The following is a 24,562-nucleotide window of genomic DNA, read 5'->3' as shown; positions in this document are numbered from 1 at the left end:
AAAACTTACAAGAATTGTGTGGGTAAATGGGGAGAAAGTTACAATGTTTAGATAGGAAAGAAAGAAGAACATAAAAGGAATGAACAAAAAAGGGGGGGGTAATTTTGGCTACTTAAATAAGAATTGTTAATTAGAAAGCTAGGAATCATATGCATCCTTAAAAAGATATGTTTTTAAAGTTTTTTTAAATAAGGTTAAATCTTTTAATTCTCTAATGTATTGAGGTAGAAGGTTCCATGATTGGGGGGCCATAACAGAAAACATGTCGTGCCGTCTAATTACACAAACAATCAAAGGGAAATTCTATACAAAGGCGCCTAAAGATAGATGCAAAATGGTACCTAAATAAACAGGCGCCTAAGTTAGGCATCTAACGTAATTAGTATATTGGCTTCAGTTATGAGTTTTAATAATTGAAAAAAAATGTAATTGGGTGATAAACGCCTATCTTCTTAGGTATGATCGTACATAAGATAGGTACCTAACTCCAAAGTACGCATATTTAGGGGTAGAGAAGGACTTAGGTGCCATTAAGCGCAATTCTCTAGAGTACTTAGGCTCCTATAGCGTAGGCTTTTTAAACCCTGGCCTACATTTTGCCTAAGTTTGAATTAGGCATAGCTATAATGGGTGCCTGATTGATATGAAATAGGTGCCTAACTTTAAACACCTATCTTTTTAGGTCTCAGTTACAGAATCTGTTCCTTATTGCAGTTCTTTTGTAAAGGTGTATTATCTTCCTATAAATAAGAAAGTCCAGGAACAGTCGAGTCAGGATCAAAGTTATCAGGAGAAGCCCCTTGGTGTTTCCAATTTTTTTTAAAACTTCTGATGAAACACTTGTGAAATCAGCAACACTATTGGTAACAGTGGCTCTTGATCCTGATAAGGAATGGGTAATGAAGATATTCTTTAAAAATAAGTCTAAAGAATTTTTGGGACAGAAAATATTGATATTTCCTGATGTCTTTAAAGATACCCAAAAAAGAAGGCGTCAATTTTTGCTAATGAGACCCGCAGTAACTTCAATTGGAGGAGGTTTTTTTCCTGCATTATCCGTGCAAGTACATAATCAGATATAAATCCTTTAAATATGTTTTTTATGATCCATCCCAGGTGACAGGATTTTTGTCTCTAAAACACCTTGATATCAATCTCTAAATGATTAGATTAACTCTCCACCCATTATAGGCTACGATTTTGTCCTAAGTATATTGGTTCTTTATGTTTAATCACTTAAATTGATTCTTGGATCAGATTAATTGAGGACTTGAGAATGATAAAAAATCGTCAGTTGTTTCTTTTTACTTTGAATCAGTGTAATTCTGATTTGAATCATGTTTAAATTTATATATTTCTATCAATCTTTCTGTTCAAGATGATTATGCTTGGAATTGTTTTTTTTTTCTGAAAATTAAATAAAGAATTAAAAAAAAAAACAACAACAACAAAAAACACCTATCTTTTTAGGTCTCAATTACAGAATCTGTTCCTTATTGCAGTTCTATAAACAGTGAGGAAAATTAAATAGCAAGGTGTAAACTCCACTAATATGGAACAGGAGGATGTTACTGGCCAGACTTTATGGTAGATGTCCTGTAAACAACGAGATGGTTGGATAGGCTGGAGTGAGCTTGAACAGCAATTTCAGCATTTGGAACCTAGGACAATACCAGACTTTACAGTCAACAGCCCAGAAATATCAAAGAAGAGACAAGTTAATCTAATCATGTATTTTTTTATGAGTATAACTTATGGGCAGACGGGATGGATCATTTACTATGTTACTATGGGGATAACCTCACTTAGTGACAGTCTGATAATTCTCTAGTATTCTCTAGTATTCCAGAGTTACTGCAAATACAGCAAACATGATGTGAATAAAGCGCTGGATCTGGAACTGAATGGTGACATTGAAAACTGCTTGATATCTATCGGTATGTAACTCTTCTCATTCAAATAAAAATGTGCTTCTGCCTTCAAGAACTCAGTTGGTCACAGAATGGAGAAAAAAAGCTGCAGCCCAATGCTCCCAGGCTAGATCTTAAATGGCCCGCGGTGCTAGCCAACCACCCCCGATCATTACCCCCCCCCCAATCACAACCATCACCCCTGATTGTACTTTCACCCCAATCATACCCCTATCCTCCTGATTAAACTCTATACCCTAGATCACACTCCATACCCAAGATCACATTTCTTTACCTCCCAAAGGACCACCCCTCCATTACTGCAAGCTTACTGGCCCTATACCTATTGGTCAGCAGTTCCTAAGTAAGGAATGACCCCTCGTTGCCCCTGCCCTGTCAGTGCTGACTCCAGAATTGCATACTTGTAGTCATGCTCTACTCTGCTAGGGGACCATGTTTCTGTGTGAGAATGTGATCAGGAGTAGTTGGAAGATACCATAGCCCCTTTAAGCTATGGTGCAGGGGGCATCGGACCACAGTTTAGAGGCTCGATGCTCCTGGACTGCTGGATTAACACTGCCTATGAGGTGCTTACAAAGAGGTTTTTCATGTACTATAAGAAACCTGTGGTATCTCAACTCCTGTGGTAAATTAAGGTGTGGAAAAAGCATGTCTTTTATTGCATCTTAATAACTTTTCCCCTCACTATCACCTCTATCTGATAGCTATGGGCAGAACTGTTCACCATTTGGATAGCAATGCTGAATTTCTGGGAATAATTTAAATGCCACAGCTGGCATTTAAATCAATGCCAGCCACGGAGTTTTGATATTAACCTGTTGATTACTTTTTTTTCTGACATAAAACAACAACTGGATATCATATTTCTACGTTCCTTAAACTTTATATTTCCATGAACCCGTGCTTCTCTTCTCTACCTCCAGACTGATGTAGCTGGGTGGCTTAGACCTCTCTATTATAAAGCCTACCATCCTAGGGTTTAACCTCTAAGGAGGAGCTCTACTAAGCAGTTAACACCACGCAAATCTTGTAAGTGGAGAGGTCCCAGCCTATTTACTAAAAAAAAAGATAATTCTGCTCTTATTCATATCCATTAAGGGAAAAATTAATAATAATAATAATTTATTCTTATATACCGCCACACCCAAGAAGTTCTAGGCGGTTCACATCCATTAATTAAGATCCGTGCTGACACACGGATTTACAAAATTTTGACAAAGTTACAGCAACAAAGAAGGGAGTGTGGGAGCGCTTTAACAGAGTTTTATCAAAAGTACAAGCAGCAACAAAGGTAGGGATGGAGGTAAGAGAAAACAAGTAGGGGAGAGACCAAAGCAGGGGGAGGGGGGGAGCAATAGGAGCGGGGAGAGTGGGAAAGGGGTAGTTGCAGGTGGAAGGGGGTTAAAGGACCTGTTCTCGGAAAAGGTGCGTTTTGAGTAGTTTTCTGAAGCTAAGGTAGGTGGGGGCCTCGAGTACTAAGTAATTAGGCTAAGGCTTGCGGCATTGTTATAAAAATAAAATTGTTATAAGCAATAAGTAGGAAATTACCTCCTGAATTTCAAGAATCATTTTTCAAGATTCTGTCATATAATTCTGCTACTTTTCCCATTTACAGTAAAATGCGCTGTAAACAAGCCAGCTTATTTTGCTGAAAAACTCCACTTGGCAATGAAGGTACAGTACTACATATCTAAATATATTTATTTGTAAATGTAGAAATGTTCTATAACGAAGGCACAGGAACTGACGCCTGCAAGAAAAAAGGACAAACACCATACATGACGGCTACATTTAGGGGGAAGGTTTCTAGGTTTGAAATTTATAGAATAGGACTTTATGGAAACAGCTGATTTTACATAGGATTTTCAGGTGGATGTGAGTTGTAATAGTACAATTTACATAAATTGAGAGGTGCTATTATCAGCACCGATTAATCTATTAAGCAATTAAATTAGGCGCTTACATTGGCCAGGTGCACCAATGTAGGCATCTAACTTTGCCAGGCTATATAGAATTTGCCTGTCGGTGCTTTGAAAATGAGCCCCGTGATCACTGACATCATCAGAACTATGGAACTTCTTGCAGGAGTTAAGTGAAGCAGCAGAGATGCTCCCTGAAAGCGCTTATTCGTATAACAAATGCCTGGGATAGGCAGCCATTTGCAATGACGGAGGATACTGAATGTTGTTAAAGTCCCAAAACGAGCAGAAAGGGCCTAATTCTATAAGTGGTGCCTAAATTAGACACCGCTAGGTGCCTACCTTGAGGATGCCTAGCGACGCCTAACTGAATTCCATGCAAAGCCTAATTGGCATGCTAATTGGCCATGCCATTAAAAACCAATTAAAAGCAGTTTAAGTTGCGTGTGCCGAGCACCTAGAATACAGCGTGGCACCTAGCGATGCCTAAGTTGAGGCATCTACCAGTGTCTAATGACTCCTATATGAAAGTAGGTGTGGTTAGGGGGCGGAGAATAGGTGTGGTTGAATTAGGTGTCATTAGGCATCTGTGTTAGGTGCTGGGAAATTAGGCCAGGAAAAACCCGGCCTAATGTAACAGTTAGTTCATTAGGACACCTAGAGACACCTAAGCCTGCTTAAGCACTGCTAGGCATAATTCTATAAACAACGCCTAATGGTTCATAGAGAACTGCGCCAACTGACGCCTGCGAGTTAAGTGCCATTTATAGGATCAAACCAAAAATGCACAAAAATTCATGGAGTTGTTATTCAAAGCAATTAACCAGTCAGAAACGGCTCCTGGCTGGTTAAATTGTTTGTGGCTAACCGATTATATTCTGCGGCATTTAACTGGATAGCAACACTAAGAATGTCCAGTTAGCGCCTAATGCAAAACTGGCTATTTTGAAAGCACTCGGGGGAAGGGGGAGCGGGGGAGGGGGGCGGAGTCAGCAATTGGCCATTTAAGTGCTGATGTTTAGCATTTAACTGGCCAAGATAAATGCATAGATAGGACCATATAAAAGTCAGTTCTATATTTATGGGTTCACAATGGCCGGTTAAGTGCTGAATATAGCACTTAGGGCCCCTTTTACAAAGCCGTGGCAGCGATTCTGCCACGGTAAATTCACCGACGCCCACAGGAATTGAATGGGCTTCAGTGTATTTACCTTGGCAGCGTCACTACCACGGATTTGTAAAAGGGATCCTTAATCAGCTATGCATTAGCCAGTTCTGGAAACCTGAGAATTCATTGCTGGAGCCCAGACATGACCCAGCATGGAATTTCCAGAGTTAACAGTGGCGGCAAATATCGTGTGCATGTACATGCTATAGGGAAAAGATTGTGCGCTTTCGGAAAGAGTGGACCCTTCTCTCAAGTAGCACCATGGGCTAAATTCTATATATGGTGTCTAAAATGTTGTCATCAAAAAAAAGCACTATTCTTTAAACTGCGTTTAAAGTTAGATGCAATTTATAGAATAGCATGTATGATGGGGAATCGCGCCTAGCTTTAAGCATGGCCATTTGCACAGATGTAACCATGACGCAAATGCTTACACTTAAATTTAGGCACAGATGCCCTTATTCTATAACTGCGTGTGTAACTTAAAAAAACGCCCCCAATCTGCCCATGACCTGCTCGTTTCTGTGCCCCTCTTAGGCGAGGATCCCGTGCCTATCTTTATGCGCATAACTTGTAATTGATTCTAATTAGCACCAATAATTGTTTGTTAAAACACCAATTATTGGTGCTAATTAGCTTGACATTCAGTTAAATTTCATGTGCAAATTGGGTACGTGCCCAAATTTGCATGTTCACGTTTCAGCACTTTTTATAGAATTAGGAGCAAAGTCACGTCCCCCTCCCCCACGACAAGAAAATGGTTACATGAAAACAATTAAAGCAAACATCCCTGCGAAAGGCACAAGAAATGAAGTGAAATGAACATTTTCTGGCTGTCCCCCCCCCCCAACAAATACTAATTTTGCTTTTGAAAAATTTTGTTTATAGTAATTTACTTTACTTCCAATAGGGCTCCGGAACTCAAGATAAAGCACTGATCAGAATTATGGTTTCTCGGTCTGAGATTGACATGAATCAGATTAAGGGTCATTACAAGAGGATGTACGGCAAAAATCTTCACCAGGCTATTCTGGTATGCTGTTCTTTTTTTTTTTTTTTTCCAATTATCTTTATTAGCAATTGCAAAAGGGAACATACAACCAAAAGGGAATCAAATAGAAACAGTACAAAACAAGCATGTATCATACTAGGGGATGGTGCTGTTTCTTCTTTTTATTTTAAGGTTAACTGTCCCAGATATTTAAAAATCCACACAAACTGCCATGTACATAGTTGTTAATGAAGGCCCTCTTTTATCAAGCAGCTTTTGGGGATTTTATTGCAGACCGCTGCAGCAAAAGCTCCGATTCTCATAGGAATTCTATGAGTGTTGGACCTTGTATCACAGTGATCTGCGATAAAAAAAAAAAACCCCTAACATTGCTTGATAAAAGGGAGGCCTAAGTTAATGTAATTCCAAATACATTCTCACCATTTTCCAGGAGAGAATTTCATATAAAATTCCATGACCCCAGCATTACTTATGGTTAGCAAAGAATTATAAATATTTTGATATTTAAAAACTTAAAAGGGGTTACTGCAGGATGTGCTGAGATGCCCCGTGGTAAATTTGCTAATATGTGCACCCTAAAAAATATTGCTTCTAACTGAGGAATTACTGACTCTGTTTGTTTATTTATATGGAATGAAAGTAATGAAGGGAGACACTGCAATCTGAATTAGCTGTTTGTTTTCATTCCTACATATGATTATTGAGTTCTTTTGTTATCTATTTTTTAATGAATTACGAGGGTGAATCAAAAATTAAAGGCAATTCTTAAATTACGTGATAACTGGAACAGAGCTAGCGAAATGCGACATAAGTATTCGTTCATTGCCCATTGGATAGTTCGTCCAAGCACAGTGTAGCGTTCGGCCTTTGGTCGTGTGGCAGCCAAGAGGTCAGAAACTTGGATGCTCCGTAGCAAGATTGCACCATTGAAGAACATTGTGCCAGAAAGTTCTTTTTCACCCAGAGGGTGGTGGACACATGGAACGCGCTCCCGGAGGCTGTGATAGGCCGGAGCACGTTACAAGGCTTCAAAGAAGGTTTGGATAGGTTCCTAGAGGATAAAGGAATTGAAGGGTACAGATAAGAGTAGCGGTAGGTTATAGGGATAGTCTGGGACCATTGCTCAGGCAATGGGCCTGATGGGCCGCCGCGGGAGCGGACCGCTGGGCGAGATGGACCTCTGGTCTGCCTCAGCGGAGGCAACTTCTTATGTTCTTATGTGCTGTAGTGTGCTTTCTTTGGGCAGAGGGAGTGAAACCTGTGGAAATTCACCGTCAGATATTGACTCAGTGTGGATAGAGCATCGTGAATCAACGAAAAGTTTATGAGTGGGTAGAACAGGTGTAAGGTGTAACTGACGAAGGTTGTTCTGGTTGCCCATCAACATTGCTCACACAAGAATACATTGGCAGGACAGATGCCTTGATTAGAGAAGTCTGACAGATAATGGTGTCTCAACTGGCTGCAAATTTGGATACCATCTATGGATCTACATTTGCCATAATGCATGATGACTTGGGATACAGGAAAATCTGAGCATGATGGGTTCCCAAAGAGCTCACTGATCTGCACAAGCAACAGCGAGTGGAGGTTGCAACCCAGGTGCTGAGATGATATGAAGAAGATCCAAGTATTCTGGAGAGAATTGTCACCGGTGATGAGACATGGGTGCATCATTGTTTTTCCAGAGAACAAATGACAAAGCATGATGAAATAAAGGAAGCAGTGCTCACCTGGCTTCGGGAGCAGCTGAAAAAACTTCTTCTCTGAAGGAATGCAGAAGCTAGTTGAACGATACAACAAATGTGTCATCTTTCATGGGGACTATGTGGAAAAGCCGTTACATGCATTTTGCCTTTACTTTTTGATTTACCTAGTATAAACCACCTTGATTTACACCGCAACTATGGTGATATAGCAAACTCAAATAAATGATAAATGGCAAACAATACCATGAAATTCATAACGAAGTTTTCCAAACTATAGCGAGCATTCTAAGGCACAGTTTTTACCCAATATGCCAGATTTGTGAGACTATGCACATGATACCTAACATTAGTACTGGGAGTTTATTGCAAGGGACGTCACATTGGTTGATGGTGCTGACAATGGCAGGAGTGACTGAGAGGTTGCTTCTGCCTGGGGACCACCAGACCACAAGAATGTGCCAGTAGACTCACAGTCGACTGGGTCTTTTAGGGGTGGGGATTCTGATTGCAGGGGAAGGTTCTTTAAGACAGGTCAGCTACATCAATTTTGGAAAGATCTAAAAACCTGTCTGTTTACGCAATAGTTACCCAAGATTACTAGTCAACGAATATTAACTATGCATAATTTATCTTTTAACTATTTATCATCTAACTAATCTTAACTAATAGTACTTTTTTCCACTTGGCCTATTAGTTTGTTATTTTATTTTTAATTAACTGTAAATCGAATCGAGCTCCGGGAAATGATCCGGTATATAAACTGAAGATTAGATTAAGGGAATGGTGATTGGTGGTGGCAAGGGTAATCAGAAGTGGGCCTTCTGATCAGAGGGAATGGGGTTCTTGATCACTGAGGGTCATCCGACTACAACTTTGAAATCTGATGCTCACAGACTGTTGGAATTATGCTGCATATTGTCACCACCTAGTCTCTGGCCGAGCGGTTTTCCAACGCTAGGCAGTGACACACTTCTAACACCTGGCATGAGCTCCTTTGAAGTAGGGTTACCTTGCAAGCTGGATATCCCTGGAACAGCTGAAGGGTGCTTTAGTACAAACAGTCCAGTAGTCAGAATGGTTTAAATCAAAAGCTGAGAACTTTATTTAGGCGCACAGCCTCAGCAACACACAATAACATTGCTTCATTGGTGGAAAAAAGGTTGCACAAAACAAAGATTCTTCATAAATCAAAATATAATGTTCCCTGCTCTGGGCTTTATTCATGCCACATAGTCCCCAGCATTTCTCTTCACCAGAGCTTGTTCTTTAAACAGGCATTCTGCCTTCACAGTCCAAGACACTTTCAATTCAAATAGTGTAGCTAGATAGTTATAGGTCGTAATTTTTTAGGTTAGCAGTGCAGGTAACCAGCATAGCAAACAGCACAGTCCTTAAGCTAACTTTACCCAGCTCCTAAGACACACAGAGATAATGGGGCTTCACAGTTTGCTTAAGGAGATTAATCAATAGTTGCAAGCAGGTACGTTGGTTTGTAATAGGACACCAGAGTCTTCCAGCTGTCTCCTCACTCAGAGCTACGGCTGGAGCCACATACATAAACTGTTATGCTTTACAGAGGCATACAATCAGGGATTAACTTCCGCCTCAACTTTCACAGTTCCTAACACAAGGTAGAACAGGTAAGTTGTAAAGATACCTTCTTTATCACACTTTCCAAGGCTAGGAAATCTCCATTCCTTCAGGTTGGAATTCAGTGAGATTATCACTGTCCTCTATCACAATAGGTTCAGGCATACACAGATCTATTGGAAGGTTCCTAACCTGGTCCTCTTCCATGATCCAGTCATTTCCTTCCAGTGGTTCTGACTGCTCTCCAGTCAGCCCAGACTCCCACAGGGCTGCTTTCTCCGTCCTGGGGCTCCTCCCCGATCTGGTTTCTGTTCCGCTGCCTGCTTCCCCTGCTCTCCTAAGCTCATTACAGAGTCTCCGTTTAAGCTAAGGGAAAAAACCATTCCCCTTTTGTTGCGGGGGAGGAAGTTTTCTTCCCTTGGCTTGAACTGTTCTTAAGGCACCCTGCTGTGCTGCCTTCTGCTTCACAGACTCTGTAAAACAATAAGGCCAATCCTTACTGTCTGATCTCAATACATTATCAGGGAAGTTCCAGCTGTCTGGACCTTCTTCCCTTTCTCCCTCTGAGTCCACCAGATAGTCAGATGACTTACTCTCCCCCCCCCCCCCCCCCCGGCTCTGATTTGGTTCGCCCTGCTGCATTTGGGCTTGTAATTCCTACTTAATCTCTGTGACAAGCCTCGGCGTTGCAGGATTGTCACAATATGATGCTTGCAATTCTTTTACCATGGGGTCAGCAAATCAAGATGCAGTAAAAATCCACTTTATACCACACCTTGAAAAATTGAAAGATTTATTACAATACATTGAGGATGTTTTAGGAAATTTCAATATTTGTGGGAGCCATTAACAAAATATTGTACTGATTAGATGACATTTTTTTCCCTTAAATTTACAGGTTCAATTATGAGGGGGGAGGGGTAATTTTATGATTACATGTTGTACAAGGTATTGATTATATAATAGGAAGGGGTGGGAAGGGTGGGAGATAAGAATATATAATTTGTACTATTGATTATTAAGTGATATACTTATTGTTAATCTGTGTTAACATATTGACACACTTATTGTAAGTTTGAAAATGAATAAAGATTTTACAAAAAAAAAAAATTCCCCTCTAAAAGATTATCTGTAAGGAGGGTTTTTTATAAAACTTATTGCTCAGGAGCATCCAACTGCTAATATTCAGCAAAATTAACCGGTCAGTGCCAGCTATCAAAAAAGTGGGCATGTCAGGAGTGATACAAGGAGTGACAGTATGAGGTTGCTGGCAATATCCAACTAAATTCAGGCGCTTAGTAGTGCAGATGATAGCTCTGAATATTGGCCGTCATCACCATCATTTTTTATAAGGTTTCCCAGTCCTTCCGGTCCCCTTTTTGTTCTTCCTTCTGAATTAGCTCCCTTTATATCCTCCTCCCCTCAAAATAGCCTTCTCTCTGGACCCTGGTCCCACAAACCAGCCCCCTCTTCCGATCTCCCGCCCCCCTTTCCCCAAACAGCAATACCTCCACCCAACTGCCCCATCCCCCCTCCTTTCACCATAGGCCCCTCACAGCCTCCCTAGCAGCCCTTTTGATCCCATGGAGCAGTCAAGAACCTCACTTGCTCCTGCCCTTAGTGGCTGCCTCGTCAAAATGGCTGACACAATTTTTAGCAGTAGCATTGTGTTACTACCCGAGTACCACCGTTACCATGCCACAAAACGCATCCTTGAAAATGTGCATTCTGCAGCTCTGCATGCGTATGTAAGGAATTGATATATGTAAACATCACAATATACATGAGTGAAAGCATGGTGGTACTATCTTAATAGTGCTGTTGAAAATCCCTCTAACTGCTGCATCACTATCCAGATAGAGCTGGGATAGAGTTAAAATGGGACAAGGGCAAAACAATTAGCTATATACAGTATAAGGTGAATATTGTTATATCAAGTTGATCACGTCTGAAGGCCACATAGGCACCTATTATTAGCCTGTTTTATAAAGATGCATAGGCACCTAATACTAGCACAAATTCTACAGAAACAACAATTACAGTAGATTTACCCCCAGATTCTACGTATGGTGCTCAGATTTATATGCCCAAATTTGGGCACACTTCTGGAATGTGCATGCAACGTAATTGGACAATGAGCCATTACCAAGCAATAATTGGATTCTAATGACCAGTTATTGATGTTAATTGACATCAGTTAAGAATTGTGTGCACTATTCTATAACGCTGGGTGCCTAAATCCCATAGCACAACCCCCAAAACAGGGCATGGCCTTTGGAGGTGCATGCCAGGTCATGGGTGCTCCAAAAGATTGTGTGCAGTGCGGTATGCAGGAGGAGAGTGTAGCGAAGTGGCTAATGCTACAGCCTCCTGAGGTTGTGGGCTCAAACCCCACACTGCTCCTTGTGAACCTGGGCAAGTCACTTAATCCTCCTCTGCCCCAGGCACATTACATAGATTGTGAGCCCACTGTGACAGATAGGGAAAATGCTTGAAGTATCTGTATGTAAATTGCTTTGAATGTGGTTGTAAAACTACGAAAAGGCAGTATACAAGTCCCAAAGAAGTTATATAACAATGGGTCTCTGCACCCAATTTAGCCACCAGGTTTCAGCAGTCATAGCTTTGGTGTCCAAAATTAGTGCAGGGGAATCTGGACTAATGGCCTGATTCTATAAATGACACCTAAGCGTACCTACATTGTAGGCACCGCACCATGCGGTTGTCAATCCGGCCTAGCAGCACTGAGATTTGCTTATGCATCGCTAGGAATCCTAGAAGTAGTCACCGGTATATTAGGCCAGGTTTTACTGTTTGGCCAGCTGTTCCTGGCTTGTCAAATAGCGCATAGCTGGCTATCCACTGATATTTAGCAGAAGATAACTGGTTATCTCTTGCTGAATATCCCTTTCCCTGGATTGGCCAGTGATTGGCTCTGTCACACAACATAGCTGGTCACCGCTGATATAAAGCGATTGGCTAGCTAAGGCTAATGGCTAGATAGACCTGCTTAAAAAGCAGGTCTATCTTTGACCATTAGGCCTTAGCCGGCTAGCTGCTGAATGTCGCCTTGGCCAGGTAAGTCCCCAGCGTCGAACCTTGACCCAGATAATCAATGCCGGTGGCCAGATATGACCCTATCATTGAATATCCAGGATTGCTGCAAACCAGGGGAAGTAGCTGGGCTGCCTCCCGTGGTCTCAATATCAGGCCCACGAACTCTGAATCCACTTACATATAAGCACAAAATTGCACTACAGATGCTTTTATATGTGAACCAATTGTATATAAAAAAAACTTTTTATGTGCATATACCAGCATAGAGAAACAAAAAAAATCATTTGCAAAATTTTATCCATCTCTGATTTTGCAGCTCATTGGTTTAAAAAGATCTGTAAAGTAACACTATAGTATAAGGTAAAATACAAAGTGCTGCAATACTAAATCATAGAATGACATTAAAATAGCCAGTCACATCTTGCTGTCTTGGCATCTGAATTAATACATCTACAGTAATTCTTAGGTTAAGTAATTTTTTTTTTTCCCCAATAATATATGAACAAAATACAATACTGGCATGACCTGGAAAATAGTACATTTTATTGTTTTAGTCATAACATTGATTGAAATTGTATGAATTTTCTTTCTGTTCTTTATTTTACAGGATGAAACAAAAGGAGATTATGAGACCATCCTCCTGGCCTTATGTGGTCCTGATGATTAGGACTCTTGTGTTCTTTAAATGTAAAGCACTCCAAAATGATTATAGTGCATTTGGCTCTCTGAAATAAAATGTGTTTACCGGTATCTCTTTTGCCTAATATGAATTGTCTAGAAATATACCTGATTCCAGTTACCATGGAAAGCTTGGCAGAATCTGGAAATGAATAAGGTGGATATATTCCAGATGTGTATGAGGATATACCCTTGTTCAAGCACTTTTGCTCAGACAGTAAGATCTGGGGTTCCAACATTCTGGGGTTCCAAATCCTGCCCTTAAATTTAAAGAATATGGCATATCCAAGAAAATAAAACTTTAGATTCCGATGGTAGCAGCAGTATCCCCAAACAGTATATTGTTATACCAGAATTAGACTAAGGCTTTTTATTCTTGTGACCGCTGACACAGAGTTTCATCTCTTTTTTTGGAACACCATTTTTTTTCACAAGGCAAACCAATTTCAGATTCCTGTACTCAGTTTCTACATACTACTGGGCATGGAAAGATCTGAAACTCCTGACAACACCTGATTGAGAGGTGGACCATTCTATTATATCTTCCCCACTATTTGCTGTATTATTAGATTCTTTGCTTAAACCAAAGTATTGCTGGGTTTTACTAAATGGCGCTGGAGGTTTTTAGTGTGGGCTAGTGAGTTAAATGCTCTGATGCTCAAAGAAATTCTGTGAGCATTGAAGTATTTACCTCGCCAGCCTGTGCTAAAATCACCTAGTGCCATTTAGAAAAAAAGGAGCCACATGACATAACATAACATTGTTCTTATGAACCGCGTAACCAGAAGTTCAATGCGGTTAACAAAAAATTAATAATAAAATAACATAGAAGACGCCTAAAACTATTTGGCCAGATACTTTGAGAAAAGATAGGTTTTCAGCTGGGTTCTAAAATGTTTGTAAGAACAAGCTTTACATATCAGCGGTCAAAATTCTTTATCGTAGGAAACTGCCAGAAACGCTAGTGTATGATCCAAGAATTTCTTACTTTTATAACCCTGAGCCAATGGAAAAATGAACAGGGCTTGAGATCTTCTAGGGCTCCTTTTACTAAACTAAACTAAACTAAACCTTAGGTTTGTATACCGCACCATCTCCACAAGCATAGAGCTCGGCACGGTTTACAGGGTTAGGTTGAAAAGGAGCTACAATGAAGGGTTATAGGAAAGGAGCTAGGAAGATAAAGAAGGTCAGGGTACCAAAGAGCGGGAGGTGTTAGATTTTTGAAAAGAGCCAAGTTTTCAGGTGTTTGCGGAAGGATTGGAGGGAGCTTGAAATTCTGAGCGGGGATGTGAGGTTGTTCCAGAGTTCTGTGGTTCTAAAGGGGAGGGATGTTTTAACATGTGGAATAGCACACACTGAATTGCTGCGCTAGACCTTAACGCCAACATTGAGCTGGTGTTAGTTCTAGAAGCGCAGCACGGGTATAGTGCACACTAAAATCCTGCGTGTGCTAAAAACGCTAGCGCACCTTAGTAAAAGGAGCCCCTACTGTATTTGTGAGATACTATAAAAAATCTATATAAAGTGGAACAGTACCATATGCGACTTTGTAGCAAAGACAACCCAACTTAAACAAAACATGAGCCTCCATCGGGATCCAATGTAACTCGTGATAAAATGGTGTCACAAGGTCATATTTCTTCAAACCATAGAGCAGTCTGATTGCTGTATTGTGAATTAATCTAAGTCTAGCCGTCTCTTTCTTAGTACATTTTAAATAAACTATATTGCAGTAATCATAAAGGCTCAACAATGAGTGAACTAGAAGTTTGAAAGCAGAAAACTGAGTAAGCTGTACAAACAGATTTGTGTCTATGGGAAACATGCTTTGTACTTCTGCCCATGGTACGGCAAAGTGTGTAACATTTCTAATACAATTCAGTTGTTAAGATCTATTGTTTGATTTTTGTTTTTAATGAAATATCTTGAGCTGATTGTCTCAGGGGCCTATATATAAATAAATATGTGCTTAAAACTGAAGTAGTCTGATTTAAGAGTAAGCACAAAACCAGCGGAAAGGACCAGTGTTCCAGAAACAAAATCAAAATCCGAAAGCACAAAGAGGAACACGAGTCTCTGGAGAACCAGGAAAGTATAGTTTATTCAAATAATTAGATAAAAACAACCTCAAAGTTTATATCAGGTACAAGATATGTGTCACGGATGTTTAATACTTACAAGGTGAGACTCAGAACCTACATGGTTTGTGTTTCACAAATTCTCAGCCTTCCTCAGGTGTCCTTGAAGTTGAATAAATAAAAATAATAAACATAAACAGGATGATGCAAAAAAGTGAGTCTGTGTTGTTTGATGAAATTTGAGGGAAAATTAAGTGAATGAATAAGTCACTGATAAATGCTAATGTGTGATGTGCTTTACAAAAATGATGGTGAATGATAGTGAATAGAGGGAATGTGTTTGAAACTAGTTGTGAAAGAGAAAAGAATGGTTTGTCTTTCAAACTTGAAAACACAATAGGAGATTAGATAAGAACTTAAGAATAGCCTTACTAGGTCAGACCAAAGGTCCATCAAGTCCAGTAGCCCTTTCTCACGGTGGCCAATCCAGGTCCCTAATACCTGGCCAAAACCCAAAGAGTAACAACATTCCATGCTTACCGATCCAGAGCAAGCAGTGGCTTCCCCCTTCTCTTTCCTCCAGGAAATTGTCCAAACCTTTTTTAAAACCAGCTATGCTACCCACTCAATGCATTCCAGAGCTTAATTATTCTTGAGTGAAAAAATATTTCCTCCTGTTGGTTTTAAAAGTATTTCCCTGTAACTTCATCGAGTGTCCCCTAGTCTTTGTAATTTTTGACAGAGTGAAAAATCAATCCACTTGTACCCGTTCTACTCGACTCAGAATTTTGTAGACTTCAATCATATCTCCCCTCAGCCGTCTCTTTTCCATGCTGAAGAGCTGTAACCTGCAAAGTCTTTCCTCATATGAGAGGAGTTCGCTCCCCTTTATCATCTTGGTTGCTCTTCTTTGAACCTTTTCTAGTGCCGCTATATCTTTCTTGAGATAAGGAGACCAGAACTGAACGCAATACTTCAGATGAGGTCGCATGACTGCTTGAGTGAGAATGAAAAGACAACTGTGGAAATCAAAACAGAAAGGACAACTGTGGAAATCAATAAACCGTGCAAATTAAAAGTACCAAAGATGTGAGTAAGAAGCCCATGGTGTCATGGTGAAAAGGAACCAATTGAATCGACCTATGAAGCATGACATGAATTACATGGTACCTAATATATCTGATAAGACCTAGATAAAGAAAATAATAGTAATGATCTACGTTAAATTCTGAAAAATCTGAAAAATTAGGATAAAACAGCAAAAACTCAAAAATGTGGGTAAGATATTGCATATAAAGAATGTGAATGGCCTTTTAAATGATTGAGATGCTCGGCTGGCATCAAGAGGAAGTTGTTGTCTGCTGAGCACTCCTGACTGTTTGAAACTTGATGAAAAGGATAACTATTAAACACCACTACTCAGCGACTAACAAGTATAGTAATCTTAAAAGACTAATAAACTTGGAAACTTAAAAACTAAAAGGCTAGCCAGCCCAATTAGTGTTTAGTAAAACTGTGAATTTACTTGTAGATAGTAGAAAAGAGTGGAAATGGTTGACCCAGCACACTTTTTGGGGTAAATAAGAATATAAGTATTGCTACAGTGGGTCAGACCGAAGGTCCATCAATCCCAGTATCCTGTTTGCAACAGTGGCCAATCCATGTCACAAATACCTGGCAAGATACCAAAAGAGTAAAATAGTCCACTCTGCTTGCCAAGCTGGACTATTGTAATTCTGTTTATACTGGCATCAAGCAGGGTAGTCTAAAACAACTACAGTTAATATAAAACACGGCAGCTAAACTCATTTTCAGGAAAAGAAAGTATGACCATGTCTCTCCTTTGTTGAGAAAGCTTCACTGGCTTCCAGTTCGTTTTAGGATTCAGTTTAAGTGTGCATGTGTTAGTCCCCTTATATTGGAGTACTTCTAGATCTTGTCACTCGAGGATTATACCGAAATATAAATTATCATTCCCCTCTTTTAGGGGAATTAAATCTGTTGTGAAGCTTAGCCAAACTCTTGCGTTCAAATTGGTAGAAAATTGGAATGGACTCCCTGACTCTGTTAGATGAATAAGTCGGCTATAACAATTTCGTAAAAGCCCTAAAAACTCTGTTGTTTACACAATATCTTAATGGCTTACCTACTGAACTGATTAATTGATAGCACTTTTACATTCTTTTCTCCATGTTCACATCTTTTTATGTATTCTGGTCTTAATTATTTCTGAACCAAGTCGAGCTCTGTTAGGAAATGATCCGGTATATAAACCGAAGACTAGACTAGACTAAAGTAGATTTTATGCCTACTGAGTTATGATGGGGTGCTGAAAAGTTCTCAGCCCAACCAACCAACTTCCTAAATTTGGAGTGTTATTTTGCCACTGTAGCTTGAAAGCATGCTGTCTTATTTCATTAAGTGCCACTTTGTAGAAACAAAATTCTATGTTTTTTGACATTGTTTCAGATCATTGATTGAACCATATCCACGTCATTCTCTTTTTGGTAGGGCTGAAAACTTTTTGGCACCCCCTCGTAGGTGCCTACCATCCAATTAATTTTAATTTAAGCAAATTATGAGTTGCTAATTGCTAGGCACCTATCTTTAGGCTTCTTTAATAGAATTTGGGCCTTCTTATAGGAACTTGTCCAAACCTTTTTTAAATAATGCTAAGCTATCGGCTTTTTCCACATTCTCTGTCAATGAATTCCAGAGTTTAATTACACATTGAGTAAAGACATATTTTCTCTGATTTGTTCTAAATTTATTACCTAGTAGCTTCAATGTGGGCTACTGCTAATAGGTACTATTTTAGCACTGGTCCTATTTTATTCAATGAGAAGTAGAAAGGCATTTATGAAAGAATGTTCAAGTCAAAATGGGGACATCTTGCTCATAATGTCCCCCAAAACCCAGTCCGTCCCACAGCATTTGTTTGGGGAGGGGAATTAGTCATATGCATATTAGGTTGGGAAAGAAAGGGGAAAAGTGCATTCCCTTTTTTCAAATAGCCTGATTATAAATTTTTCTGTTAATCTTGCAGGGAGTTTAGACTTTTTTTCTGAAATAACAGTTAATCTATTGCATCTGCTAAGGGAAGTTTAAGCAATTATCTCTTTCATGTGCCTCTTTTCTTGTATCTATGTATACAATCTCGCTCTCTGTGGGTTTTTTTGTTGTTGCTTTCATTGCTGTTTTTTGCATGCATCGTATGTGGATAGTAAAAGTTTAATAGAGCAGGGAAAAAGAAGCGAGCTGGCCTCGACAAAAGCACAACAAAAAGGCAAGAGAGATAATAATAATAATAACAGTTTATATATCGCAGTACCGTTAAGTTCTATGCAGTTTACAAAAGATTAGTGAAGTACAAGTTGAGAGAACTTAAGGGATGGGAGAACAAGAGGGGGATAGGGCAAGAGAACCGTTATAGATGGGAAGGAGAGGAACGGGTCAGCTGTCTAGGTACTTCAGGAACAGGTGAGTTTTGAGGCACTTCCTGAACACCTCGTAAGTGGTGGGCGAGAGGAGTTGTTCTAGATCTTTACCCCATAAAGCTGCTTGATGTGAGAGAAGGTGTCCATAGTGTTTTTTTTAGTTTGCAACCTCTAACCGGGGAAGAAACGAAGTGCAAGTGGGACCTTCTCTTGTGTCTGTTGGCTGAGAAGGAGAAGAGGTCAGTTATGTATTTAGGGGCTAGACCGTAAAGAACTTTAAAGCAAAGGCAGGCGAACTTAAACTTTACATGAGCTTCCACCGGCAGCCAGTGTAGCTGTTTGTAGTATGGCGTCACGTGATCGAATTTCTTTAGACCGAAGATAAGTCTGACCGCAGTGTTTTGCATTAATTGTAAGCGTCGCATATTCTTTTGGGGGATTGCTAAATAGGCGATGTTACAGTAGTCAAGTTGACTCAGTACGAGGGATTGTACCAGGATTCTGAATGCAGAGTTATCAAAATATGATTTAATGGATTTAAGCTTCCTCTCCCACTGCATCTGTACCAACCATTAGTCACATTAATTCAAAACAACATATAGGAGGTATACCTCCTATCTATATGTTGTTTTGAACTAACAGTTCAACAGTTGGTACAGACATCTCTCTTGCCTATTTGTGCTTTTTGATAGTAAAAGTTTAGTATTTGCTGCCATCTGGTGTCCAATTGTCAGAATACTACCTCATGTTTTATACCATTTTGTTAACAGGGTGAAAGGATAGGGTCTAGGAAAGTTTATTGCGGCTGTTTCAGTGAGGCCATTTCAGTGCAATGAACTGGCCACAATGAATCTGATTTTCCTCCCTGCTCTTGGGGGGGGGGGGGGGGGGCAATGCAATGAAATGTTCCAGTAATGAACTGGCCACGATGGATCATCTCATTCCATAAAGGATATTGTCACAACCCTAACCCTAAAGCTAGGCTTGTGCCAGGAAAGGCTATTCCTAACCCTGGCCTGGCCTTGAAGAGGGCTGACCATTGTGACAGGCTAGACACCAGTGGTAGGGAAAATTCTGAATTCCCATCGAAAGCCCAGCTCACAAAACCCTGGGGAGGTGAGGAATCTGGAGGTAACAGCCTAGAACAGCCTCTGAGCAAATCCACCAGCTCAGCTAACCCACAGCTGCAGGGCTTAATTAGAAGCTCAGGGAAATCTCAGACCAAGTTACAGGCTGCCCTGCCCCCGTACAGAACAGGGTGTGGTCGCCTCAGTGCTTTAGAGGCAGCACTGAGGAGGAACCAGGCAGTCTACCCTGGGTCAGCCCAGGAAGGAGGTTCACAGGACAGCTCTCCTGAACCTCAGAGCTTTCAGGATATTGAGATGGTAGATGCAGCCCCTGTCTCTGAGGCCAACCAGCTAGCTATTCCAGAGCCTATGGAATTTATGAACACTAGCATGGATACTGAAGCATGTGAGATGGATGAAAGTTAAGTACACAGTCTTTACTCTTTGTGGTGCTTAATTTTGTGAACTTTTTGGGGTTTTTTTTTACTTACCTGTTTGCACCTGTTTGGAGCCAGTGAGCAGTGCTGGACTCTCACTGCAAAGGTGCCTAAACCTGAAAGCCTTTAAACCAGGTTTATTTTGCTTGGAAGTTTTTGTTTGTGTTTACCTTTTGAGGATTGAGTGTGACTGTAATTTGGACTCTGTGTAGGGTGATAGTGGGGAGAATCCACACAAGATCCTGGGTGGGATTATGGGGCCATTTGTGGCATCTGTTTAAATGCAGATTTGAATAAGTGGATTTGGCTACTCCCCTCCCCCACCAACTGCTTTGAGTTGGTTGGGACAGGCCTGCCTCCATCCAGGCCTGAGCACAACACTTTCATTCCTCAAAGAAAGTGCTATAAGCTTATTCCAGTCCTGCTTTGTGAAGGAAGGCTTATGAAGACTGGATTATTACAGACTAAGAAATTACTTACCTGTGATACCTGTAAAGAAGGTGCGGGCTTGTTTTGGATTTAGCAGCCCGGTGATTCTTTTATGTTTTCTTTTGTTCATGAAGTCAATGAACTAAACCCTGAGAAGAGTCTGTGAACTCAATAAATTGGGACTAAATTTTATTTTGAACTTTATTGTTCCTGACCTGTTTTTGTGGTTCTTTATTGACCAACACACCAGCAGGACTTCCAGCATCTTCTGGAAGCACAAAGACCGCAGGCTATTCTGGGCGCTGACTGGGGCCAATAGTTCAAGCCGGCTCCGGCGGTGTCACAAGTGGTGTCAGAAGTGGGATATAGCGCCTCCTGCTGGATATTTGTAGGAACTTGTGGAAAAAAAAAAAGTTTTTTTTTTTTTTTGGTTTGTTTTATTAGTTTGTTTTGTTCGTTCCTGTCCTGGAGCAACTGGTTTCCAGACTCTTCTGTCCATAGTGCTGAGGGAGACAAGCCTTCTGCAGAGGAGAGACTATCAGCTGGACGGAAGCAGTTCGGGGGACGAAACCAGGGGGACCTGGCCTTACTTGCGGTGGACCTGATCCAGAGGGTGACCAATAAGGATCGGACTGGGTTCCTGTGAGGATAGAAACGCAGACAAAGCGACTGGAGGCCAAGGAGGCCTACTAACCAAGGCGCAGACTCACCAGTACCTCCGGTAAGAGTACCCGAGCTAAGGGGCTGGTGAGGGAGATAGCTAAGCTATCCTAAGGTATCGCACTTGGTTTGTTTTCTCTTGTTTCTGTTCCAGGCCTGGGAGAAAGATGGACCAACAGCAACTGATGGCGTTCCTGGCCGGGGATAGGCAGAAACAGAGCGAGGACCTTCAAGCGGTGCTTAAAGCCAACCAAGACTTATGGTATCGTTCGCAGGAACTGTCAAGGAGACAACATGATGAGATGGTGTTGGCGATGGGGGAACAGACAAAGGTACTGTCGCAGCTTTTACAAAGACCCTCACTAGCCACAGGCAGTGAGCCAGGACTGAGCCACACACAGCAACCGGTAGGAGCAGCTAACCCACTCTCGATGCTGAACTTATGTAAAATAACACCGGCTGATGCACCAGATGAATTTTTGTGTGCCTTCGAGAGAGTAGCTACTGCTGCTGGTTGGCCGCAGGGACAGTGGGCTGTTAGGCTTCTACCTTGTCTGGCTGGGGAGACTATGGCGGCGTTTCAGACCCTAAACCCCGAGTTAGCCAACAACTATCAGGCAGTCAAAAGCCACATTCTGGAGTACTTAGGGTTCACTCCTGAGCACTATAGGCAGAAATTCAGGACAACTATAATGCAGGATAGAGAGAGACCCAAGGCCTTAGTACAAAAACTGTCCAAACTAGCGGAGAGATGGTTACACTCATGGCTAGGGGATCCCAGAGCTCTAGTTTTAGAGATAATAAGGGAACAGTTTCTGGAGTCAGTCCCGAAAAACTTGCGGGGCTGGATCTGGAGACAAGGCTGCAAAACCCTTGCTCAGACTCTGGAGGTTGCAGAGGCTTATTTAGATGCCCAGGGCGCTGGCGAGGAAGAGCGGGTAGCCTCTGTACAGAGTCCGGAGAAGGGGAAGGCAGTCGGAGGCCAAGGACAAACTCACAAGACCTCTGGATATGCTAAGCCTAAGGAGCCTTTGCAGAAAGAGGCCCTCAGGTGTTATCGATGTGGGAAGGCAGGGCATACCCAGAGATATTGTAGGGTTCGTAAGGACCTGATGATAACCCAGGGGACAGGTACCAAGGTCCCGGAGGAGTATCGGGTGGTGGTCTCGGTGGCAGGTAAGGAGGTCTCGGCCCTCGTTGATACCGGGGCTGAGCAATCAGTAACGTCAAGCCAGCTTTGGGACGAGCTAGGAAAATACCAGAGCTTGAGGACGGAGAAGGTTCCCATCACCTGTATTCATGGGGAATCCAGGGAATATCCCCTTAGGGCCCTGACTATAGAGTACGGGAACGAGAGAACCCACATACCTGTAGCGGTCTTAGAATCCGCTCCCTACCCGTTAATCTTGGGCAGAGACTGGCTAACACAGGCTCGGACAGGGGCTCCTGAAGGAAAGGGGAGCCTGGAGAAATGTGTGTTAGGAAGTCAGGTAGAAGGGAGAACAACTGCCTCGCCGGGGAGAGGGCGTCGACCTAGGGCACCGAAGCCAAAAAACTGGAGGCCGACTATACGCTGGGCCCCGCTTTCTGACAAAGCCATAGCACCTACCCGGGCCTACCCTAAGGCAGCTGGATACGACCTGTACGCGGCCCAAGAGCAGATTATCCCCACTGGGAGTAGGGCCCTGGTGATGACTGATATCCAAGTGTCACCCCCACCAGGTGCCTACCTCCGGATAGCGCCACGATCTGGGTTGGCTCTAAAACATTCGGTAGATGTAGCTGCTGGGGTTATTGACCCGGATTTCAGGGGAAATGTGGCAGTACTCCTTGTCAACCAAGGGAATACCGATTGCAAGGTACAAGTTGGGGATCGAGTGGCTCAATTAGTTTGTGAGAGGATCTAGCACCCTGGTATAGAACAGTGGGCCCATCTCTATGAGACGAGAAGGGGGCAATAAGGGTTTGGTTCCACTGGGGTAGGAACATCAGGAGGTAGACCTCTCCCAGAATTGTTACCCGTCCCGCTAGAAGATACAGGGGCTGCTAAACTAGCCACACTCGATGCGGAGATATTAAAGTTAAAGGGAGAGTTGGCGGCAGCACGCCAGGATTGGGAAGCTAGCTTTAAGACACAAGCAGAGGCTAGTTTTCAATCCTGGAAAGATCCCTTAGACCGTGATAATAAACGATCCAGGGAAGAGATTACCGCTCAGTGTCAGCGGGAATCTGAGAAACTAACCAGTTTAGTAGAGCAGATGAACGCTCAGTTAAAGTTAGTTCAGGGGCAGATAAAGGAAAGCCAAGCCCAACAGCAAGCGGTCCAGCATAGTGTCAAGGAAATAAAGACAGTATGTGGTGAACTAACAAATAAAACAGGGAGAGCAGAGAGTTGGGCTGAACAACAACAAGCTCAGGGGAGCAACTGGAACATCACGCCCAACATTTTGAACGGGTCCTGGACACCTTTAAGTAGATGGAGCAGGACATGAGTGAATTAAAAGAGCAAATCACTCAGATGAAAAAAGAGGAGTTAGGGGGTATAACTCAGGTTATAGCTGCCTTAGCTCAACGGGTGGATGGGTTAGAAAGTCCAAAAGGTCATGACATTGGGGCCTCAGAAGGGAAATATGAGACTCCCATTCTAAGGTGGCCTGAGGATTTTGAGGACCCAGACCCACCAACCCTAAGCCAGGGGAAAAGGTTTACTAAGCCCCGGAAACACTACTGAGCATCGCCCAGGCAAACTCAGTACCAATGTAGATACCTTATCCAGAATTCAGGAGGATAGTGAAATGTCCCTGAAAGCTAGGGACGGGAAACCTTTAAAGGTGAGGGTATGTCACAACCCTAACCCTAAAGCTAGGCTTGTGCCAGGAAAGGCTATTCCTAACCTTGGCCTGGCCTTGAAGAGGGCTGACCATTGTGACAGGCTAGACACCAGTGGTAGGGAAAATTCTGAATTCCCATCTAAAGCCCAGCTCACAAAACCCTGGGGAGGTGAGGAATCTGGAGGTAACAGCCTAGAACAGCCTCTGAGCAAATCCACCAGCTCAGCTAACCCACAGCTGCAGGGCTTAATTAGAAACTCAGGGAAATCTCAGACCAAGTTACAGGCTGCCCTGCCCCCGCACAGAACAGGGCATGGTCACCTCAGTGCTTTAGAGGCAGCACTGAGGAGGAACCAGGCAGTCTACCCTGGGTCAGCCCAGGAAGGAGGTTCACAGGACAGCTCTCCTGAACCTCAGAGCTTTCAGGATATTGAAATGGTGGATGCAGCCCCTGTCTCTGAGGCCAACCAGCTAGCTATTCCAGAGCCTATGGAATTTATGAACACTAGCATGGATACTGAAGCATGTGAGATGGATGAAAGTTAAGTACACAGTC

General features: G+C 42.0%; 1 protein-coding gene across 3 annotated transcripts in view; it reads left to right on the top strand.

Annotated features, from left to right (window-relative positions):
- Window positions 1-13,136, top strand: part of LOC117350274 (annexin A1-like) — a 53,176-nt gene extending 40,040 nt beyond the window's left edge. For all 3 annotated transcript variants that reach the window (XM_033924491.1, XM_033924500.1, XM_033924509.1), the window contains exons 10-13: window positions 1,842-1,937; window positions 3,547-3,605; window positions 5,929-6,051; window positions 12,994-13,136. In XM_033924491.1, coding sequence (XP_033780382.1) covers window positions 1,842-1,937; window positions 3,547-3,605; window positions 5,929-6,051; window positions 12,994-13,053 — 338 coding nt within the window. In that variant the 3' untranslated portion in view covers window positions 13,054-13,136. The remainder of the gene's footprint in view (window positions 1-1,841; window positions 1,938-3,546; window positions 3,606-5,928; window positions 6,052-12,993) is intronic.
- The last annotated feature ends 11,426 nt before the right edge of the window (window positions 13,137-24,562 follow it).

Source organism: Geotrypetes seraphini, chromosome 1 (assembly GCF_902459505.1).
Source record: "Geotrypetes seraphini chromosome 1, aGeoSer1.1, whole genome shotgun sequence".
Classification (NCBI taxonomy): domain Eukaryota; kingdom Metazoa; phylum Chordata; class Amphibia; order Gymnophiona; family Dermophiidae; genus Geotrypetes; species Geotrypetes seraphini.
This window is presented reverse-complemented; position numbering and strand designations above follow the sequence as displayed.